This window comes from Phocoena sinus, chromosome 14, assembly GCF_008692025.1.
Source record: "Phocoena sinus isolate mPhoSin1 chromosome 14, mPhoSin1.pri, whole genome shotgun sequence".
In the NCBI taxonomy this organism is placed as follows: Eukaryota; Metazoa; Chordata; class Mammalia; order Artiodactyla; family Phocoenidae; genus Phocoena; species Phocoena sinus.
The window spans coordinates 47,373,905-47,394,287 of NC_045776.1; the positions used below are offsets into that span (position 1 = coordinate 47,373,905).

General features: G+C 42.4%; 1 protein-coding gene across 1 annotated transcript in view; it reads left to right on the forward strand.

The window, feature by feature from the left end:
* Positions 1-8,429: 8,429 nt before the first annotated feature.
* KCTD1 (potassium channel tetramerization domain containing 1) overlaps positions 8,430-20,383 on the forward strand; it is a 183,361-nt gene continuing 171,407 nt past the window's right edge. The window contains exon 1 of the mRNA XM_032602750.1: positions 8,430-8,537. Coding sequence (XP_032458641.1) covers positions 8,529-8,537 — 9 coding nt within the window. The 5' untranslated portion in view covers positions 8,430-8,528. The remainder of the gene's footprint in view (positions 8,538-20,383) is intronic.

The following is a 20,383-nucleotide window of genomic DNA, read 5'->3' on the forward strand; positions in this document are numbered from 1 at the left end:
AACATAACTTCTTATTGTCTCAGTCTGAATGAGCAAAGTTAGAAAGAAAGGAAAGTCTTAAAGGGAAACCAACAGGCATAGGGTGGAATAATGGCAGAGTTAGTTAAGGCTAAATTTACTGTAGATTGAAATATAGACTCAAATCTGAGAAGTAGGTTTATTCATGCTCCATCACCCAACCCCAGTCCTGCTCCCATAAACCTGCAGAGATGTGGGCGAGGAAGAAAATTCTATTCTGTTCAAGGTTCTCCCTTTTGCTTCTGGGAGACTCATGATACAATTCTGGGAGGAAGAGTCGAATGCCTCAAAAAGGCACTTCTCTAAATGTGATTGTGATAGGCCCCTCTTCCATCAGCACCAACATTCCTTACAGAGAAAACACAGGAAAGAGTAAAAGATGAAGATGAAGACAAGTTTTTAGGTTGAATAGTTTAAAAACTTATGAGTGACACCGCTATATAAAGAAGGAAATGAAGAAAACAGGAAAAAGCTGTGTTCTTACTCTTTAAAATCTAAAGGTTTCTTTTGCAATTGCTTCCAGACACAAAAAATTCATTTCTGGGAAATAGAAGGGCACCGATAAAACTATAACAAATTACTACGAGGCTAAAGGAAGTGGGTGTTTAAGCTGAATGGACAGATCCAAGCATCTTTGGAGACCACAAGGAAAGAAGCAAGAAAACTAAGGCTGTGGCATATGTGATTGACCCAACGCCAAGAGAAATTAAAAAATAAAAACACGGATTTTTAGTTTCATGAATTCTAAAAACAAAACAAGGCATCCGGTTCTGATTCCCTCAACTTCTGTTCCATCCATAATGCAAGGCAAAGGATTCCGTTTACTTAATTATTTCATTAATCTGCAAACTGTTTTAGATTTTGCATTTTCAAGGTGCAAGGTACAAGGCCATGTCTACAGAATGACAAACATATAGGGCACATCTAAAATACTGTCAAACAGCAGGCTGTTTTGCCTACGTAATTCCAAGGATTCAGACACAGATGCTTTCTCTTTGATATTTCTCTTTACTATATAAAGATAAATTTTAAATTATGTATTTCTTGCAGGCCAAAGATTGAGGCTTTCCCACCTCCCCCAAAAATTTCTTTAAGTAGGATTTACCAAAGGGAAAAAAAACCTGGGAAAATTCAGCAATTTCCAGGGATTTGACCTGACTCAGAATATCCGAGTTTTCATAGCACAGTGAAGGAATCTTCAGCGAACGTGGGCATTTTCGCTGAGCTCGGTACAGAATGGTCAGGTGGTCTGAGCTCACACTTGAGTTGGTAAAGAGATATTTGTATAGTTTTTCTTTTTTGTTGAGGTAGTGGTGGTAAATATAGATAAGTTACCATTTTAATCATTTTTAAGTATACAGTTCAGTAGCATTAAATGCATTCATGTTATTGTGTAGCTCTCACCACTATCCATCTCCAGACCTTTTTCATTTTCCCAGACTGAAACTCTGTACCCATTAAACAATAACCACATTCCGTCCTGTTCACCAGCTCCCAGTAACTACTGATCTACTTTCTGTCTATATGGATTTAACCACTCTAGGTACCCCATGTAAGTGAAATCAGATAATATTTGTCCTTTGATCCCTATGGTATTTTGACATGACAGAGCATCAAAAAAATTAAAAATAGTAAACCCTAGGTGTAAGAAATAAAAAGAAAATGACAGATATACTAATACCGACCATGTTCTAGGTTCTGAGTTAGATGCCTCTTCTTTATCGTTATTTCTCATTCCCACATAAAGATAAGTTTTAAATCAGGTATTTGTTGCAGACCAAAGATTTCGCCCCTCCCACTCCACCCCCAAAATTTCTCTCAGTAGGATTTTTACTGTAGGAGGAACACCTGGGAAATCCTTGCCCCCCAACCAAGACTTTGGGAAATGAGGAGTTACAAGATGATCAGAATGCCTTACTGATGAAAAATCTTCAGAAACAAGAAAATAACAGAAAAGACTGATGAGTTACTATCATTATCTTCTAAGCCCTCTCACAGAGCCTTTGTTTTGTTAGGGGCAACAATTGGGGGAAAAAAAGAGACACGCAGGCTTTGTTTTCTCAGCAGGAGCTGCTGTACATTTGGTACAATGGATATGGGTTGTTTTTTTTTCTTCCTTTTTAAAAAATTAAGATATCCATTATCTACAGAGCAACCTTAGAGGGACAGATTGAGGATTTTAGAATTTCATGTCTCTCATAGCCAGATGGTCTTTACACAATTGAAGTTCCCTCCCATCATTCATAATTGCTTCTTATCACTACTATCATTAATGTTATTATTAAGAATAATGTTGAAATCATTTAAACCCCCATGTTGAATAGTCCTGTGGCTTTGCTCCCCACCTCCCAGTGCCCACTTTAATGGATCAGGCTTATGCTCAGTAGGACTCTAGAAAATGCTTTCTCTTTTGATAACTTTAAAGAAAGTACACAAATTCTTGCTTCCCGTAGCAATTTATTTATAGTGGCTCTTACCACATCTTGAAGAGTAATGTTTGTTTCTTGTTTAATTATTATCTTTTGACCAGATACTTTTTGATACAATTTTTTGACACTATTTTTTGACCAGATACTTTTTGTTGTTGTTCTTGGGTTTGCTTGTTTTCAACTAAAGCATATTCATGATTCTTTTTCTTTTAAATAAATGTTGTTTTTAATCATAGGATGATTCCACTGGATAAGTTTTATAGGGTCATTTTCAGGGGTGGAGCAGGGAAAGGTTTCTTAAAAATTGAAATATGACATCCATATCATTAGAGTTTTAAAGTTAGTCATGTTCTTAAGGCAGATTTTTTTATGGTTAGCAAAGTTGAGATGTTCTGACACCCAAAGGATGCACAAAATGATAGCTTTACATAAATGTATACGGTGCCCCCGAGGGGCCTCAGTTGTATTATGGGGTTTCTCGTGAACAGTCTTGGTTCAGACAGAAGAACAATGAAGCAAAGCTAAGTGGTTCTGTATGGGATGGGCTGTGCATGAGATGTATCACACTGCAAATAGAGGAAAATTTCAATTCCAGCTAGTTTACTATGAGGCGCAGAAATATGACATGGAACAAAATATCTAATGAAATGTTTATCTTCTTAAAAATGTTTCCTTAAAAGAACCATTGCATAGCTTTAAAATGGATAGACTATGGAACAGTCTGAAAATGATATGGTCTACAGCTTGGGAAAGAAGAATATACATAAACTGGAGAATGTAGAAAATTGGGTAATACGATGAGATTGACTGATTGGACCATTTCTTAAAGATGTGAATCAGCCCTGAAGTTCACCTCTTCTGATTTTCCAAACTGTACTTTCTTTTTTTTTTTTTTTTTAATTTTGTTTATAAAGCACTTGCTTGTACTGATTCTGTAATTCCTGAAAGGCAAGAAGCAAATAATTATGAAGAAAGAGCTTCATGGCAGAATTCTAGCTGAGTCCCTTTTCCTATACAAGCAATTATACAAAATGCTTAATTAACTGTTGTCTATGCATGAGACAGCCTTGTCAAAATCAAGGATCCTCAAAGGAACAAAAAGAGTCTTCCCTCGTGAGCAGCACCATTGATATAGGATCTTTCCTGGCTAATTTCCCCCATTATTTTACACGAAAAAGCGAGGTGCCTGTGTGGTTTCTAGATGAAATAATAAAATGAAATTTATTAATCTTTAGGAAAGATCAGCTACAGCAATTTCAATAATTTAGGTGTTTCCCATTGCGAAAATATCCTTCTGTGCTACTAACTTAAACAGTAATACTTTGCTATGGAGTATGTTATTTATTCAACAACTTCTATAAATCACAAGGGTCATAATTGCTATCATTTACTGAGAACTCACGCTAGGCACAATTCTAAATACTTTCCACATACTATCCCATTTAACCTCAAACTAAGGCTTCAAGTGGGGAATGTTCTTTCCTATTTTATGCCTACAGAAACAAAGGATCAGGTCACACTGAAAGTTGCAGAGCTACGACTGTAACTCTGAGTCATAGCACCTACTTGCAATTATTTATTTGAAATATAGAATGTGACTGTCCAGCAAAGAATTTTGAAGGTCAGTAATGAATACAGGTGCTTCCCAACTCGCTTCTTTACACATCGGCTTCCTTGCCAACGAATGTATTTCTCTATCAAATAAGACGAGGTGGCGGTCAGGGTATTCCACGACGCTTAAGTTTTATTTTTGCATTCACCTCTGTGTTGCTTCAGAATGTGAGATTCTAACCAGAGAATTTTGGTAAAAGACCAAACTGATTTAAGGGCCTCAGTACGACGATTTGGTATCTGTTTCTATTCGGAATCATGGGTGAGATGAAATTGATGCCCGTCAGCAGATCCGCCATTGTGAGAAGACCTATCTTTTCGGAAACTGAGATATACAGACTCTTAATGTGGACAGTGATACAGAAAGCTAATCTGTTTCCAGAGGCTAATTATAAACAGGTGGTGGTTGGAGCCAAACCTCCAGGAATCACAAACCCATTCTGTTTGAGCTTGTTAATGCTTCTATTCAACTCCAGGAAAATGTGTGCATTCCACAGTGTTATGGGGAGTTTCAGGTTGGCTGATAAAAAACAGGTGATTTCCTCCAAAAAACTGACTCAAAGATAAAATAAAAGAACATAATTTGCTTCCTGTGTTAAAGGGCCTGTCGTTGTAGTAATAGGTGGATCCCTCTGGAGCAATGATGGAAATATCATCATTTAGTGACATAAAGGGAGAAAAGTGTGGTGATATCCATGCCTGCCCAGGCTGAACCCAAGAGCTGAGGCTCCTTTCTTCTTCCTAATGGAAAGTGCAATGGAATTTTTAACTTTGATCTGGGTGTTTGGCTGCTTCAGTGGAGGGCTCTTCAATTTCACATTTCATCTCAGCAACTAATGTCCACATCTTGTCAAATGGCCACCAAGACTGTCCCGCAGGGCTACCCCTGGACAAAGCCATGATTTCTGTGCAAACTTGTGATATGAGGGTTTGGTGAACACGAGGCGACCAAATGAGCTGTCCCCACGTTAATATTAGAAGGGGCCGTCGCTCCCCTTAAAGAACATCTCGTTTTCTCTTCCCCAGAGGTCCTAGTGCTAAACTTTTTTCCACCAAGCTCCTGGTTTCAATTCAAACTCTCCTATCATTGTTTTTAATGCCTTTAAAAACTGGTGGAACTCATTCTGAGAGTGAGACCCTGGAAGATGGAAACAGAGGCCTGTGTTTTCTTTTTGATTGTTTCCTTGCTGACAATTTCATTGCCACTGTCTTTCATATGGCTGATGGTTTTTAGGCTGCTGGTCTGGCTTCAACTATTTATTGAAAAAGAAGGTTGGAAGGATTTAAAATATACTCTTTTTCCCAGTTTCTTAATGACTGGCAAAAACAAAACAAAACAAAACAAAACAAAAAAAACCACACTGTAGAAATCACAGAATGCAGAAGTTCACTTGCACATGTTTTATTAATTAGATAAAAAGTGCTTTGGGTAATGTTATGATTGCAGGATTGATTGAGATAAAATCAGTAAGTTCAGATCCTATACTTGGCAAGATATGGACCCTGCTGTTCACATGCCATTTCATTAAAAATCTATTTTAAAATTTAAAATAAATTCTCATCAGCCTTGATTTCAAGGTTGTGACATTCGTTCATCTGTTTATATTGCACAGGACAAAATAACTTTTCACTCTGAATCCGTATAGTCTCAGCTTTGAGTCTCCCTCAAAATACAAGAACATTAAGGTCCTCACCACAATAAAATAAGACCTTACTTCTGCAGGCTATCTGCCACTGGATTATCACAAATTCAGGGATCAACTGAATAGGTTGGACCACTTTAAAATGTCACCTGACCTAATGCCCAAAAAGTGCATCTTTTGGTGAGTGATGTCATTCTGAAGTAAGAAAACATCTTAAAAATGAACATTTCAGACCTCAGTTTGCTCAAATAAATATTATTCCTTTCCAAGTAGCTATCCTGCAAAACAAAGCCCCAGGAATTCTACTGCTTAAAACATTTTGAGAATTGTCTTTAATCCATTCAAGTGCTAATAAAAAAAACTGGCATCATTGTTTTTAGTCATATTTTCTTTTTTGACTCTAAATAGCATAAACTTTTTTTTTTTTTGGTTGGGCAGGGGTGGGGGGAGAGGCATTGTTTCCCAAAGTTAAACATCAAAGGGCAAAGATTTGTTGACATCAGAGATATTAAAAAGAACAAGCTAATAGGCTTTTAGGACAATTCCAGGAAGGGAATTCCGAAAATATGGCTTAAGCCATGTCAGCAGAATTTGGAATGCTGTAAGGTTTCTCAAGGTGAGTGTGGTCGGGGGAGGGGGAGAACCATTCACCTTTCTTTTGTCCTGCCTCTTGTGGCCTAGTCTTGGCCCTGTCAGTGGCTGGCTTATGACCTTGGGCAAGCTGCTTTCCTCTCCTCATCTGTAAAATGATGCAAAGGACCACATGCCCTCCCACAAAGGGCCTTCCCAGCTCTCACATTCCAGGATAATGATACACAGTTCTCCAGACTTGGGTTAAAAGTCATTTTAGGCTACACCTTTAATGCATTAAGTCATATCAATGAATTGAGAATGTTTCTTCCATGGTGTCTTTTCTTCTCATGTTCTCCTATATTAACATTTAGAGCCATATTGGGGGCAAGAACAAAGTTTTTACTCAATTGAATTTGGGGTTTTGTAGACATTAAAAAATTTTTATTGCAGATCAGAGACTTTATCTAACTTTGTGTGTGTGTGTTAGGGGGAGATGGGGAGATTGAAAGAGAATGTGCAAAGAACAGCATAATTTTGTTTTGGGTTGTTTTGTAAGCCACCCTTTTTTCTTTTTATAGGGTATTGATGTTCTCAAACCAGATTCCTATGTCATAGGAACTTGTTATGTTTTTTTCTTTTTTCAATCTACCAATATCCCTGATTCTCCCGATGACATTAATCTCATGTCATGATAGAACTTATCTCATCAACTATATTTTTTAAAAGCTTGGCCCTTCCCTTTCCTGATGGTATCTCAGGAGTTACTACCTTCAAGGTAAAATGATGGCTAAAAAATACTTCCTGTGAAATCCTGCCAATTGCAAGTATGTGCAGAACATGTCTAGTTCTATTTAGGGTCCCCCCTCCATTTCTTTCTTTTTTTAGTATCCTTGGCCTTACAGCCTGGTCTTTTTCATAAGAAATGTCAGCAAAGTCTTTGAATTAATGAACTGTGAAGTGCTCAAAAAAAAATACCATTTCAAAAAGTATCCTGCGTGGATATAACACTAATGGGAGGTGATCCTTGAGTTAAAACGAAATATCCCACTCTAACTAAAAAGAATTAAGATAACGACTGGCTCGGGCACAATCTCTTTGAACAAAGAGCCAGAGAGGAAGGAGAAGTGATGGGGAGTGGGGGAGGTCAGAACCAGGGTAGCAATCTGGGGAAATGTGTTTATGTTAGAGTCTCTTTAGCTCTGTTGAACAAATAATGGAATTATACAACCCCCTCCCCCCCATAAAAGATACCAGGTGGAAGGAAGCAAAGACAAGGGAGCAGGAGAGGTATGTTTACAAGGTTGATCAAATAAACCCAAATGTAAGGTCCTTGGCTACACCTAACGTAGGTTTTGTTTTCTTTTAATTTTGCTATTTAAAAAAATGCAGTGTAACTCCTTCAATCTTTTTGCAATTCTGCATGGTTGAACATTTGAAATGAGTTTGTGTATCACCCCCAGGCGCTGATTCAGACTTGATTGGGGCAAAGCAGACTGCATGTGCTTATTTTTATCCACGTCATTTGGGACGTTATGTCGCCAAAGGAACCAAAAATGTGCTGCTCTATTGCCAAATTATCACCTATCCTTTGATCAGAAAGGGCGGTGATCCTCATCAACAAGTTGCGCGACCTTAGTGTAACAGCAATGTCAGGTCAACTTGAGAAAGTGAAGAGAGAGCCCTAAACACAAACAAAAAGAAACAACCAACAATCCTTATAATTATCATCATCTGCTGCTTTTCCCTCTTTTGGCAAAGAAACACTCCATCCATTTGCAGAAATCGCCTGCGGAAACGTTACATCAAAACTAATCACAACGATTAAAATCAGCTTTTCTGTGCAAGAGGAGGGTAAAAAGGAAGTTGGAGGCTGGAATAAGACTGTTTTTCCACCAAAAAAAAAAAAAACCTGGAAAAAAATTTCCTATATGTATATTTATCTATACGTCTATGTAGAGCTTTATTTTTGAAGGAGATCAATTGTCTGCCCTGTGATCAGTTAATTTGATTTAAGTTTTATTTTGGAGATTGATTTAGACTGGAGGTAGAGGCATGAGCTAATTGTATCCTGATCCTTGCCTTGAGGGGTTTCAAAGCCCTGGAGCAACTCTTCTCTGTATTTTGTTCTGTCTACCTTAGCCAAGCTATTGCATTTCTCTCTGGTGTGGCGAGCCGAGCAGATCGCTGGGAGAGAAATCGGAAAAGGGGGGAGAGGAAAAGGAAAAGGGGACTTGGAGAGAGACTTTGTGCTTCAATGTTTCAGGTAAGATCTGACGGTTTGGGTTTGTTATTATTTGCTAAGGAGGGTATGGCTGGGACTTCGGGCGCAACTCGCTTTTACGCATGTGCCAGGCATGGGGCGAGAGCGCGGCACACTCGCACACACACAGCCCGCCGCGGCGGCTCGGGAGCCGCTCGGACCGGCGGCGGGGCAGCGGCAGCCGCCTCCTCCGGGGCTGCTCCCGCTGCTCCTCGGCGTTCCTCCCCGAGAGGGAGCGGGCGCGAGCGGGGCGGAGCAGGCGGCAGGAGCGGCGCGGCCACCGGGGCCGCGGCGGCCCGCGTGCCAGGGCCGGGCTTCCGGATTTGGGGGCCCGGTTCCGGCTCTCGGAGCGGAGTGGTCGCGGCTCTCGGAGCCTGTGCCAGCGCCGCCCGCCCGCCCGCCACTCGCGCGCCAGCCTCCCCGGCGGCTGCTTTGCAGCCGCGCTCCCCCCCCGCGCTCCCTCCCCCGCCCTCCTCGCCCGAACCGCGCGCGTCCCTTTCTTCCCCTGCGCCGAGCTCCGCTCCCGCAAACCGGCCCCGCCAAGAGCCTCCGAGCGCCGCGGGCCCCCACCCGCCGCCGCCGGCCGGAGCGCCCCCAGCCGAGCGCTGGGCCCTTCGGGGTACGCGGGGGCGGCGGCGCCCGCGGCTCCGCTCCTGCCAGGGGGCACCGCCGGCGCCTCCCCACATCAGCCTCGGCGGCGCCCCCGGACACCCCGTGAAAGACGCCATTGTGGCTGCCGAGTGGATTGGGTGCCGGGGCGGTTTTTTCTTCCCCCGGTACCCGGGCGGGACCGCGCCGCTCCCCTTTGTGAGCCGCGCCGGGTGCCCAGCGCTGTCCGCCGTCCGTCTGCGGCCGGGCTGATCCGGATTCGCCGCCTCCGCCCACCCGGGTGCCTTTAAAGCCCCCTCCCACCACCCCCTCCCTTTTCCAGCCCCCCCGCTTTGGGTTCAAACGTTTCATTTATTTTTTAAAAAGCTCTCATTCCTCTTCCTCCCCACCTCCTCCCCTGATAAAGGGCATGGCACGTGCTCCGGATTAGAACTCTCCTTGGGAGGCGGGGACCGGGGAGGGGGCGCCGGGGTGGAGGAAGAATGTCAGCGCTGCAGGTAATGGCTGTGGCTTTGCAGCGCTCGCCTCTGCTCCGCGGTGCCTGCAGCGCAGAGTCCGGAGCCCGCATCCTTCCCTCCCCTTCTGGCGGCCGAGGTTCCTTTAAAGGGACAGAGTTTCCTGGCCGCCTCCCCTCTCCGCCGTCTGAACCGGCGCTTGGGGCACGGAGGTGGGCGGGAGGGATGCAGTTTGGCTCCTTTCTGACCTCTTCCCCACCCACCCCCCGCCCGCCCACCCGCCCCGCCGCCCTTCTTTACTGAAATTGTGTAGTGTGCTTCCTCGCCCGCCCCCCAGAGGGACTTAACTGGAAAATAGAGTCCGCGCCTCCTGGAAAGTGAACCGGGTGGGGGCCGCGTTCTGGTGAATTTGCGTGAAAAGTGAGGTCGAGCCCCCAAAACATCCAGGAAGAGGAGACAGGAGCCGTGGTGCAGGAATCCCTTACCTGGACGCGTGCTCCGCGCCGCCGCCCCGAGTACCGCAACTTGCTAGCTAGCGCGGGTCGATGGTATCTGCCTTTGTGCGTTCGAACACTTGCACTTCCGTGGAAATGATTTTCTGGTATCAAAATGTTTTCACCGTGACTGCTTCGGGGGCCGGCTGGGCGGGAGCCAACTAAGTGAGCAAAGTTGGATGTCGGCTTTGTGCGTGGAGAAAGGCACGCAGGAACTGTCCAGTATCCCTATGCCATTGGCTTCCTCTCTCAGAGGTGCACCGCAGTGGGCAGAAGTAATTTGGTACAAACGCTGCATTACCTCTAAGATCATAGAATGCGCTGCTTTCAAGCAAATCCTTGACGGGTGTGTGTGTCCGTGGTGGAACTGGGAGAGACATAACAGTTTAACATACTCATTCTTTAAGAAACGTTTGCCTTCTGTTTTCAATCAACTAAGCTGGCAGCTAGAGATACAAGTTTATTTGAGAATACCCTCTGGGTCCAAGCATGCTTGGATTGTTTAGCAAATTAAAAATGAGCAAAATGCTTTTACCTTCTCAGCAGTAGACTCCTTAAGAGACCTCCTGTTTTGTGTGTATGTGTGTGTTTTTTAGAGAAACATTTTCTATGTGTCTCAAATGCGTTTTTGATGGGGAAAAGGAGAAAATAAAAGAGTTTTAAAGGCTGAGGCTGATGCCATCGAATGATTCATTAAATCTGATTTTACATCAAGGCATTTACCTGCATATATGGGAATCTGTGGAAACTAATCCCTAATCTACTTGGTGAATTTGAAATAGTGGTGGATCCATTTGTCTCCCGGATAATGGGCAATGTGCCGATCTGTTCCTTGTGTTTATGTTTGTGTGGCAGTTGGAGTACCATGAGGGACTGGTGTTCAGAAGACTGCACACTGACTACAACAGTTAGGCTCAGGAGTCCTGCTGCTGCTTGAATGGAAAGAATTGTTAGCAATTGTTCTGATGACAGTAGGTTTCGTGTTTAGTAATTAGGTTGCAAAGGTGATTGTTGAATTTTAAAACTTTGCATCCCAGAGAAAACTTCATTGGTTTATGTTTATAAAAAGAAAATCACTCATTAGGCAAAAATATCATACATTTGCTGGGAAGGAAGTTTGAAATGAATCGAGCGTGAATGATAGTTGGCAAAAAATCTCCCACCACAGTATTCAAAATGACTGCAGTGATTTTGCTGTGTTAATTTTGCCTGAAGCCCAATATAAAGTTCTCTGACACACACTAGAGGTCTCTCTTCTAGCTGTAAGATATTCATGTTTGTAATTCTTTGCCAGGGCATGCATTGTAGGGTGGGAAATGATAGCTTGGTTCAGACTTATTTAAGTAATAGTGATTTACTGGCCATTTACATTACTCTGATGTGAGGTATTTATTTTGGAGAATATTCAGTAATTATTGTACAAATTATACCACCTAAGTACTAGGAAAGTTACTGTAATGAGACTTCTACTGCATGATGATGAAAACAGATTATTCAATTTGTTGAATAGCATTATGGACCTTTTGGCATACAATTATTTATCCAGAGCAATTTGGTTTTAAATGTAAAAGTAATTAGCAAAAGATGTATTATATTGGAGAACTTTCTGAGAATTAAACTTTCATTTACCTCTAGGTTTAGGAGTAAGTTGCTTGCACAAATGCTTTTTTGTCTTGACATTTCTACAATCAGAATGATTGTTTTCTAATGCTGAAATGTGTTATTTTCTGCTAAGATATTTTCATTTACATTGCTTTGAGTCATTCAAAGGATGTTTGTTTGTGAACCATCAGTTCACCAAGGCTTTTATTGTTTTGTTTGTTTGGGGTTTTTTTGCGTGGGTTTTTTTTTTTTTTTTTTTTTTGGCCACACCACGTGACTTGTGGGATCTTAGTTCCCCAGCTAGGGATAGAACCCTGGCCCTCGGCAATGAAAGCACAGAGCCCTAACCACTGGACCGCCAAGGAATTACCATCACCAAGGCTTTTATTTAGTTGGATCTTAAACTGCATTTCTGAACCTTCTTTGGGACTGCAATTTATAATTTCCCAAGCAAGTGAAGCTTTTATTTTCTTTATCTTTAGGATGAACCATCTTGGGGGGAAAAATGAAATGTTTGGACGCAAGCATGTATGCTTATTTTAATAACTCATGCAGAAGTGAGGAAACGTTTTTAAAAATTAACGCAGAAGTGTGAAACAATTCAGTTTTCTTTGGCACTGTAATAGTGTTCCGGTTTGTCATTCATAAAAACGTACTAGATGTAAATCACAGTTATGCTTGTTGATGACTTTGGTTTGAGATAATCGTGCAGAGAATGAAACAGAGAGATTATCCTTTAAGAATAACAAGCCAGTATTCATCGAGTTCATTCATTCAACAAATATTTATTTGTGCCTTCTGTATGCAAGGCACTGTGCTAGATGCCAGAGAGACACGATGGTGAGGAAAAGTATGTAGAGTCCCCAGTCTCCTGGAATTTGTGATTCAGCTAGAGAGACAGACGTTAATCAAACAGTTGAACAACAGACAGAGAATAGTGCTTCGAAGGAAAAGAAACTAACCAAAGAGGGGCAAAATTGCCAAGACTGGGGTCAGGGTTCTGAAGGAAGTGTTACAGACTGAGATCTGAGTAAGTGATGAAGAAGCAGGGCAGGAGAAGCAGAGAGAGAACAGGAAGTAAGTTCCAGGCAGAGGGAAGAGGGAATGGCATTTGCCAAGCAGGGAGAGGCATGACAAAGGGAGAGGAACTCAAGGATTAACTAGCTTGAGCTGAGAGAGGGAAGAGGAAGTGATGAGAGAGCAGGTTGCAGGGAGAGACCTCTAGTCTTAACTCTAAGAGCGGAGTGAAGGGACTTGGCCAGTATTGGCAGGAGGGCAACAGTAACATAATCAGACTTGTGTTTTGCAAGGATAATTCTGATGTCATCGTGGGCAGTGAATAGAGGAGCCCAGGGTGGATGAAGTATAGCCCTTGGAACGCTATTACAGTTGTCCAGGCAAGAGAACGTACAGCTGGGCTTAGGGCAGTGGCAGGGGAAACAGAGGGATGGGAGATCTATTTACAAAGTGAAATTGACAGAATGTAGTAAAGGATTGGTGATGCCTAAACAAGGAGAGAGAGAGAGAGAGATGTCAAGTGGACACCTAGGTTTCTGACACGTTAATAATTGAATGGCCACTGGGATTCTGCAGACTGTATAGATTTTGTGTTTTTCACTTTATTTCTGGTAGCCAGAATTAGGAGTAATGACAAGCCTCATTCACATCCTGTGTAACTGAATTCAATGGGAATTTGTTCACCAGTCGTGTATGGGGCACCTAGTGTGTCAGGCACTGATCTCCCTGCTCTTGTCCTGTTGTCCAAGACGCCTTTTCATTTATGAACTGCACCGCAAAGTTTCACTTCTCCAGTTCCAGCTAAGTTGGAATTCATCATTCGAATAGGCCAGTGTTTAACCTTCTGAAACAAAAATCAGGTCTGTGCCTTATAGTGAAAATTAATTGTGCTTAAAAATATTATAAACATAAATTAAATGACTATAAAAATGAACTGCTCAGTCACGCTTTCTAAAAGCCCATTTACATACAAATAACCGGCACAATTATTCTGAATTACTCATTGGAAAAAAAAAACTTTTAAGGACCGTAACACAGTAAAGTTTGTTTGGTCCGACTTGACTCTACTCAGCTCTGCTTTCTGCCAGTTAGTTCGATTTTAGTATGTTTGTCCTTCCCATGTCTCTAACTTTTTGTACTGATGCTTGGCTAATCTTGTCTCAATGCAACATTTTCTTACTTTTCTTAAGTGGACATTGTTTTTGGTATTTCTAATATCTTGTCCATTCTTTCCATTTGTTCTTATTTTTCTAAAACTTTTCCCCTCACACCTGGCTTCACAGACATGTATAACAATAGGGAAATAGTGTTTTGGTGATTACTCAACACCAAAAGAGCACTAGTTGATGAATAATTGATTAATTTTGTGGTTTTTTTTTTTTGGCTGTGTTGGGTCTTTGTTGCTGCGCACGGGTTTTCTCTAGTTACAGCAAGCGGAGGCTACTCTTCGTTGCAGTGCGTGGGCTTCTCATTGCGGTGCCTTCTCTTTTTGGGGAGCACGGGCTCTAGGGGTGCGGGCTTCAGTAGTTGTGGCACGTGGGCTCTAGAGCACAGGCTCAGCAGTTGTGGCGCACAGGCCCAGCTGCTCTGCGGTATGTGGGATCTTCCTGGACCAGGGCTCGAACCCGTGTCCCCTGCATTGGCAGGCGGATTCTTAACCACTGCGCCACCAGGGAAACCCTGATTAATTTTAAAGTAATCTAAAATGAGGCATTCAGTTTTTCTTTCAACATCAAAACTTATTAGAAAGAGGATTTTGGGGGGAAAAATCTTCCATGAATGCTTTATAATTGCTTTTCCCCTTTCTGGTTTTACTCCTTCTAGGACATTTCCAAGAAATTTGGGTTTTAGTTATTTCCAGGAAACAATTTGAATATCACTCTCTGTATTGGCGTTTGAGATACAATTGCAATTCCATAAGATACTTTTCTTGCTGGTTCTCCTATGGGTGGCCCTGAGGGCAGGCTCTGGTTGGAAAAACATCTTCATTTTAGCCAAGTCACCTGGGGATCTATTTCTTCTGTATATATGGGAATGATTAATATCTCTCCAACCTGCCTTATAGGATTTTTGAGAGGAAAAATAAGAGTACACGTGGCAAACTGATGTGCAAATAAGTAGCATCAAGCAACCCTAAAGGGAAGTTTTTCCGAAGGCCCTCCCCCTACCCCGCCAAATTCTGGCCCCTTGCTACAAGTAACAGAGGCCAGTCTGAACTACCTCACTGAACCCCCAAAACAACCCTGTGCGGCAACCCCATCTCACAGGTGAAAGAACTGAGGATTCGAAAGATCACGTGACCTGCCTGAGGTCAAAGTCTAGGCTAGTGGCATAGAGCAGGGATTGTAACCCAGCAGGCTGACAACAAGCCCCTAATCTGCCATTAGGCACTTTTTTGGCCCTTCACACTTCTGGTTCTTTCTGTCCAGTAGATAGCATCTTAGCACTTTCACAGGTGCTTTCTTCTCTGCCACCAGCTGCTCTTCCTCCTCTCCTCTCTTCTTCCCTCCCTCACCCCGACACCCACCCTGGTGTCATCTCCCCACCAGCACCCTCCCTCTAACACCAAGAGTGAGAAAAAATAAAAAGCAGTTTGAGGTTGGTGCTGTCAGACATCTGAATTGCTCCCAAGTTCGTGCTAAGCAAATCCATCACTCTCACATCTCTGTCATGCTGACCAATATACGGATTTGTTTTTCATCCAATGAGAACTGACAACGACGCAGGTCTTGCTATACCAATGCTGCTATTAAGAAGGAGAGGTATGAACTGAAAAGAAAGTTAACTAGATAGATTTCAAATGCTTGCTAGAGGAAGGGATATTCTTCCTGATAAATCTTCCCAAAGCATCTACTCCTATCATCAGTTAGTTTTGTAGCACTTTCACTTTGCTGGAAATCTGCTTATAGAACAGAAAATGTGTGTGAAACAGAAGATCCATACTGTGTGGAGGGGGGCTGGAGGCTACATTGGTCCATGTTATCGACACTTCTCTCTTCTACCTACTACCACTACCCCATGTTCAAATGCCACTCCCAACTCTTCCTAATTCTGTTGTCTTGAATAAACTAATTAAATCTCGCTAAGCTTCAGTTTTCTGAGCTGTAATTGAGATAGTAATAGTCACTATAAATGAGGTAATAATATGAGACAGTTATAAGTGAGATAATAATAGATTCTAGGGTTGTTCTGAGGTTTGAATTAGATTTTATGGGAAGTACATGCCTGGCACGTAATAAGCACTCCGAAAATATTCCTATAATATTATTAAGAGCAGGAACTATGTTTATTCATCTTTGCTTCCTCAATTCCTGATACAGTTCCTGGCACACAGGATAAGTGCTCGATAAATAATTGTTGGGTAACGTGAACACAGAATTTCAGCGAAAGCAAGAATAAAACCAGCTGGTGATTTCAATTCCCTGTAAGTACTTTTTGCCTTTGACAGGAGGGTCCAGGTTCTGCCAGATGCCCTTGCCGAAGAGTTATGGGCTTTTCCTAACCAATTAGGTCAACCATTTGGGAGCAGACCAAATCTGATCTGGAGAAGTATTCATGCTAACTAGGACATTGCTTCAGAGATGTCATCGGTTTACCTTCTGATGACTCACATGAAGGTCCTATGCGCAGTTGTCATGAGCTTTCCAAAATATGCAGACATCTAGAACTGATGCTATGAAATGATGAAACCGCTAAGTTCTGAACCCACAATGGGAATCAGGGAATTTGTTTATTACGCAGCAAGGAAAACATCGGAACTGGTCTGATACCCATTCCATCCAGCAGATGGCAGCGCTACACATTCACAAGCCAGTTCTCGGAATAGCCTCTGGTCTTTCTCTTAGCTTCTCACTATTGCCCCACCTTCAGTGGAAAAGGAAGTCTGAGCCAACTTTAAAAACCTCCCTCGGCTCCTCCGCAGCAATAACTGGGCAGCTGGAAGAATCTGCACCTCGGAGTTACCCATTTCCCCCTGTGCTGTGAGAAAGCAGATACCGGGGTCTGTTAGAATCCACTCACTCCCACAGATAAGTACAGAGTCTGTTTTGTTTGCTTAAAGCAAATCAGTAGAAGGAATGGAAGTGTTATGTGCAACTAAAGACCCACGTGTAATCCTCTAGGTACGGTAGTGAAAGGAGCTTTGGTTTTTGAGTCGCTTAGAACTGTGGACTCACTGTTAGCTGTGTGACCCTAAACCTTGGCTTTATTATCTGTACAAATAAGGATACTGACAACCACCTCAGAGGGTTGTTGTGAGAATTACATATGTAACACCAGTACAATGCTTCTACGTGCCAGGCTGTTTTCCAAGGACTTTACAATGTAGTATCTCATCGAATCCTCATCCATCATTCTAGAGGGCAGTATTCTTGGTATCCCTGTTTTTGAAATGAGGAAATAGAGGCAGGGAGAGATTAAGTATCTTGCCCAAGGTCACATACTGGTGAGTGGGAGAACTATAGGATTTGAATGATGCACTCGGGCCTCAGAGTCTGTGCTCTTAGCTCCCAGGCACTACTGTCTCTTGTCAATAATGATTGTTACCAATAGCCAATAATTATTAAGTGCTTTCCCTGTGCTAGGAACTTCACGTATGTTAATGCCTCTCAGCCACCCTAGAAGGTGGATGCTATTCTATTACTTGCCCCACCTTATCAAATGAAGAAAAAAAGTGCCCCACTCTGTAAGAAACACAGGAAAACAAATTAATGGTGAGACTGTAATATGTTAAAGCACTAAGTGGTGAGTCCTACTGTAATTGTCACAGTGATTTAGAGATAAGAGAAATTAACAATGAAAGTGTATGGGACTATGTTCCAACTGTATATGATAAGGCACGTGGAAAAATGTTAAATGTCTTATCCTTTAAATTTTCCATCAGGGCCCTTAGGTATTTATAGCCTCGGAATCCTTTTCAGAAATGGTGAGTGGCCAGCAAAGATTGGGGTTGGCCCCACTCCTGTTTAGCACTGCTTCCCTCCGCTGAGAGTCATGGCTCATTATTTTATGAGGTAGGAAGATCCAGGTGCTTTGCTAAATGGCCATCGCCTTCCTCTCATACATGAGGGCCAGCTCTTAGCACAGTTCATTTGCCTGTGAGTTCCAGGAACTCACAATGGTGAAAGAAATTCACCTGCAACATGAACTCACTCAGCTTCTCCCTGATGAGAAACGCCATTCCAAGTCTGGGACGGAAGAGAGGTTTTAGAAACCAGAATATTGTGACTTTGGACTCTACTTTCTGTAAGATGCTCAAATGAAGTTTGGGAGAACAGACAGCTCCTTTAGAATGAGGGCCAAGTTTTTAGAATGAAGGCTTCCTCAGTGGCTGACAGTACTGTTTCAAAAATCCAAAATATCTGAGAAGTGGACCATTCTAAGGTTGCAGAAGTCAAACTAGCTACATAAGAACTGCAGGATCACCACTCCAGTGGTGATCATTCGTAGAAACAGCCACAGAGTTCACGATCAGTGGTGTCACGGGCACCCCACCAGTCATGTATATTGCTGGGCACTGAGCCAGGGCTGAGTAAGTGAAAGATAGGATAGAAGTTCTACAAACTTCCACCTTAAGAAATCAGGGACATTTCTTATCACTTTTTTTTCTTCCAAATAAGCCTTTGTGCTCATGCAGATCTTTGCCTAATGTTATCCTTTCATTTCTGATTTGTCTTTATGTCTAAATGCATTAGAAACTAAGAATATTTCTAGCTAAAGCACTCAAAATCTCAGTCGTTCAGCTCTGCATAATTGTTCAAGGGGTCTTCTTTGTTTCTTTTTCTCTCTTAAAGAAAATTGAGTCAAATGCATTTTTAGATTTAGACTTAGATTCAAATTTTTCTTTTGAAAAGATGCACCCAAATTCCTTTTATAGTCATAGTTTGTTTTTCCATTGTACAGTTGATGCATTCACATATCCGAGTTATTTTTGACAGCCCTTCTGCAAACTTTAAGTGTATGGTAAACCTGTTTCCAAATTATTCTGCTAAGGAGTACGACAGATACACATTTTATCACTTGAAAATTACACCTTTTGATAAATTTCTACGTTAACGCAGTAACCATTTATTATGGAAGTGCACAAAGTGCTTCTGAGCTGATCTATTTCTAAAGCTCTTTGCAAATAATTGCTTTTAAAATCAGTTTTAAATATGAGTTTATATAGCCACACATATAACACAGATACTTAGGCTCAGTTTTGGGGTGATTCAGTAGCTGATGACCCAGTTTCCATATGATATATCTTCTCTTCTCCTTTTTCATTGCTGTCTGCCTTTTGGCCTCGTAATTACTTTTTGGTACCCCTGTCAAAGGATGGAGAAGGGGGAAAAACAAGGAAATAAATTTCAAATTCGTTTCTCTTTCTTTCCCGCTCCCTCACACAACTTGACAAAGTATGTTGGTGAGGAGTCAGCTCTTGATTCCTGCTAACGGAGAGACATAACAGAAAGAATAATCCAAAGGAATCGGTGATCCAGAGTCATTTTTATTAATATTTTGATGTGACTTGTAACTCGGCTGGGATTAAATTTTGCAGCCTTCACGTGCACATTTTCTTCTCCATTTCAACTTCTGCCGTCTTGCTATATTATTTCAGCATGAATGTGGGTGACCGAACGCAACCCTTAATGAGTAGTCTTTCCCAATTATGAACACGAATCAGTCTTTTCCAAAGTATTTTCTAGCTCAGTGGTTCTGGGCCTCAGTTTGCAGCAGAAGCGCCTGGAGAACTTGTTAAAACACAGATTCCTGGCTCCACCCTGAGTTACTGATTAGACAGGTCAGGTGTGAGGCCAGTGTAGTTGCATTTCTAACAGGTTCCCAAAGGCCGCTGATGCTGCCGTTCTAGGGACCGCAGCTTGAGAATCTCTGTTCTTGGAAACAGTGGACCCTAGAGATACTCCCGGAGGGAAATAAAAAGGCTTCATCAGTTGCGTAAATTTAGGAAACAACGTCCCTTCTCTTGAAGTCTTTTTAAGTATTGTAAAGATTTGTAGGAGTCTTGCAGTACGTGAATCAGTTTTTAACTCGTGTTTTCTAAACTTATGTGACCATAGAGCCCTTCCTTCTCTTGGTACCAATCAACTCAGAATGACTGTTCCTGCAGCACGGTGGTGCCTCCCTGGTGCCTTGATGGCTACACTTCAATACCTCCCACCTTCCACTTCCTGTTGGCAGCCACCTGCCGCGGACACAGCTAGGACAGTTTCATCACTCGGCACCTCTCCAACTCGGCAGTCTCCCACTCAGCTTTCTCCTTTTGACCAGAGTATCTCATCCTCCTACTGACGCCCACTCAACCTGCTTTTGACGCTCCCCCCACTTCCTCTTTTCCCACCTCTCTGATCTTCCCTGTCTTCCTCGTCATCTCTCCCTCCTTATCCAGCCCAGGCTCACTGGCACCCTTACTTTCTCCCTTGTCTTGCCCTCTCTGTCATCTCCACCTTGCCAACACTCAGTCCTGGGAAACCTTTCTTTTGCCACACTTTGGACCCTGGGAGCCCAGGTGACACTGGTAGAATGTCAAATAATTCTTCTCATTGGTGCCATTACACAATCATTCAGCCAGCTGAGGCTTCTTTGGATTTTACTGGGCCAGGCACTACCCTAAGTTTTAGAAATACAGCCACAAGCAAGGCTGAAAAGTCTAAGGTCTCATGGAGTTTACATC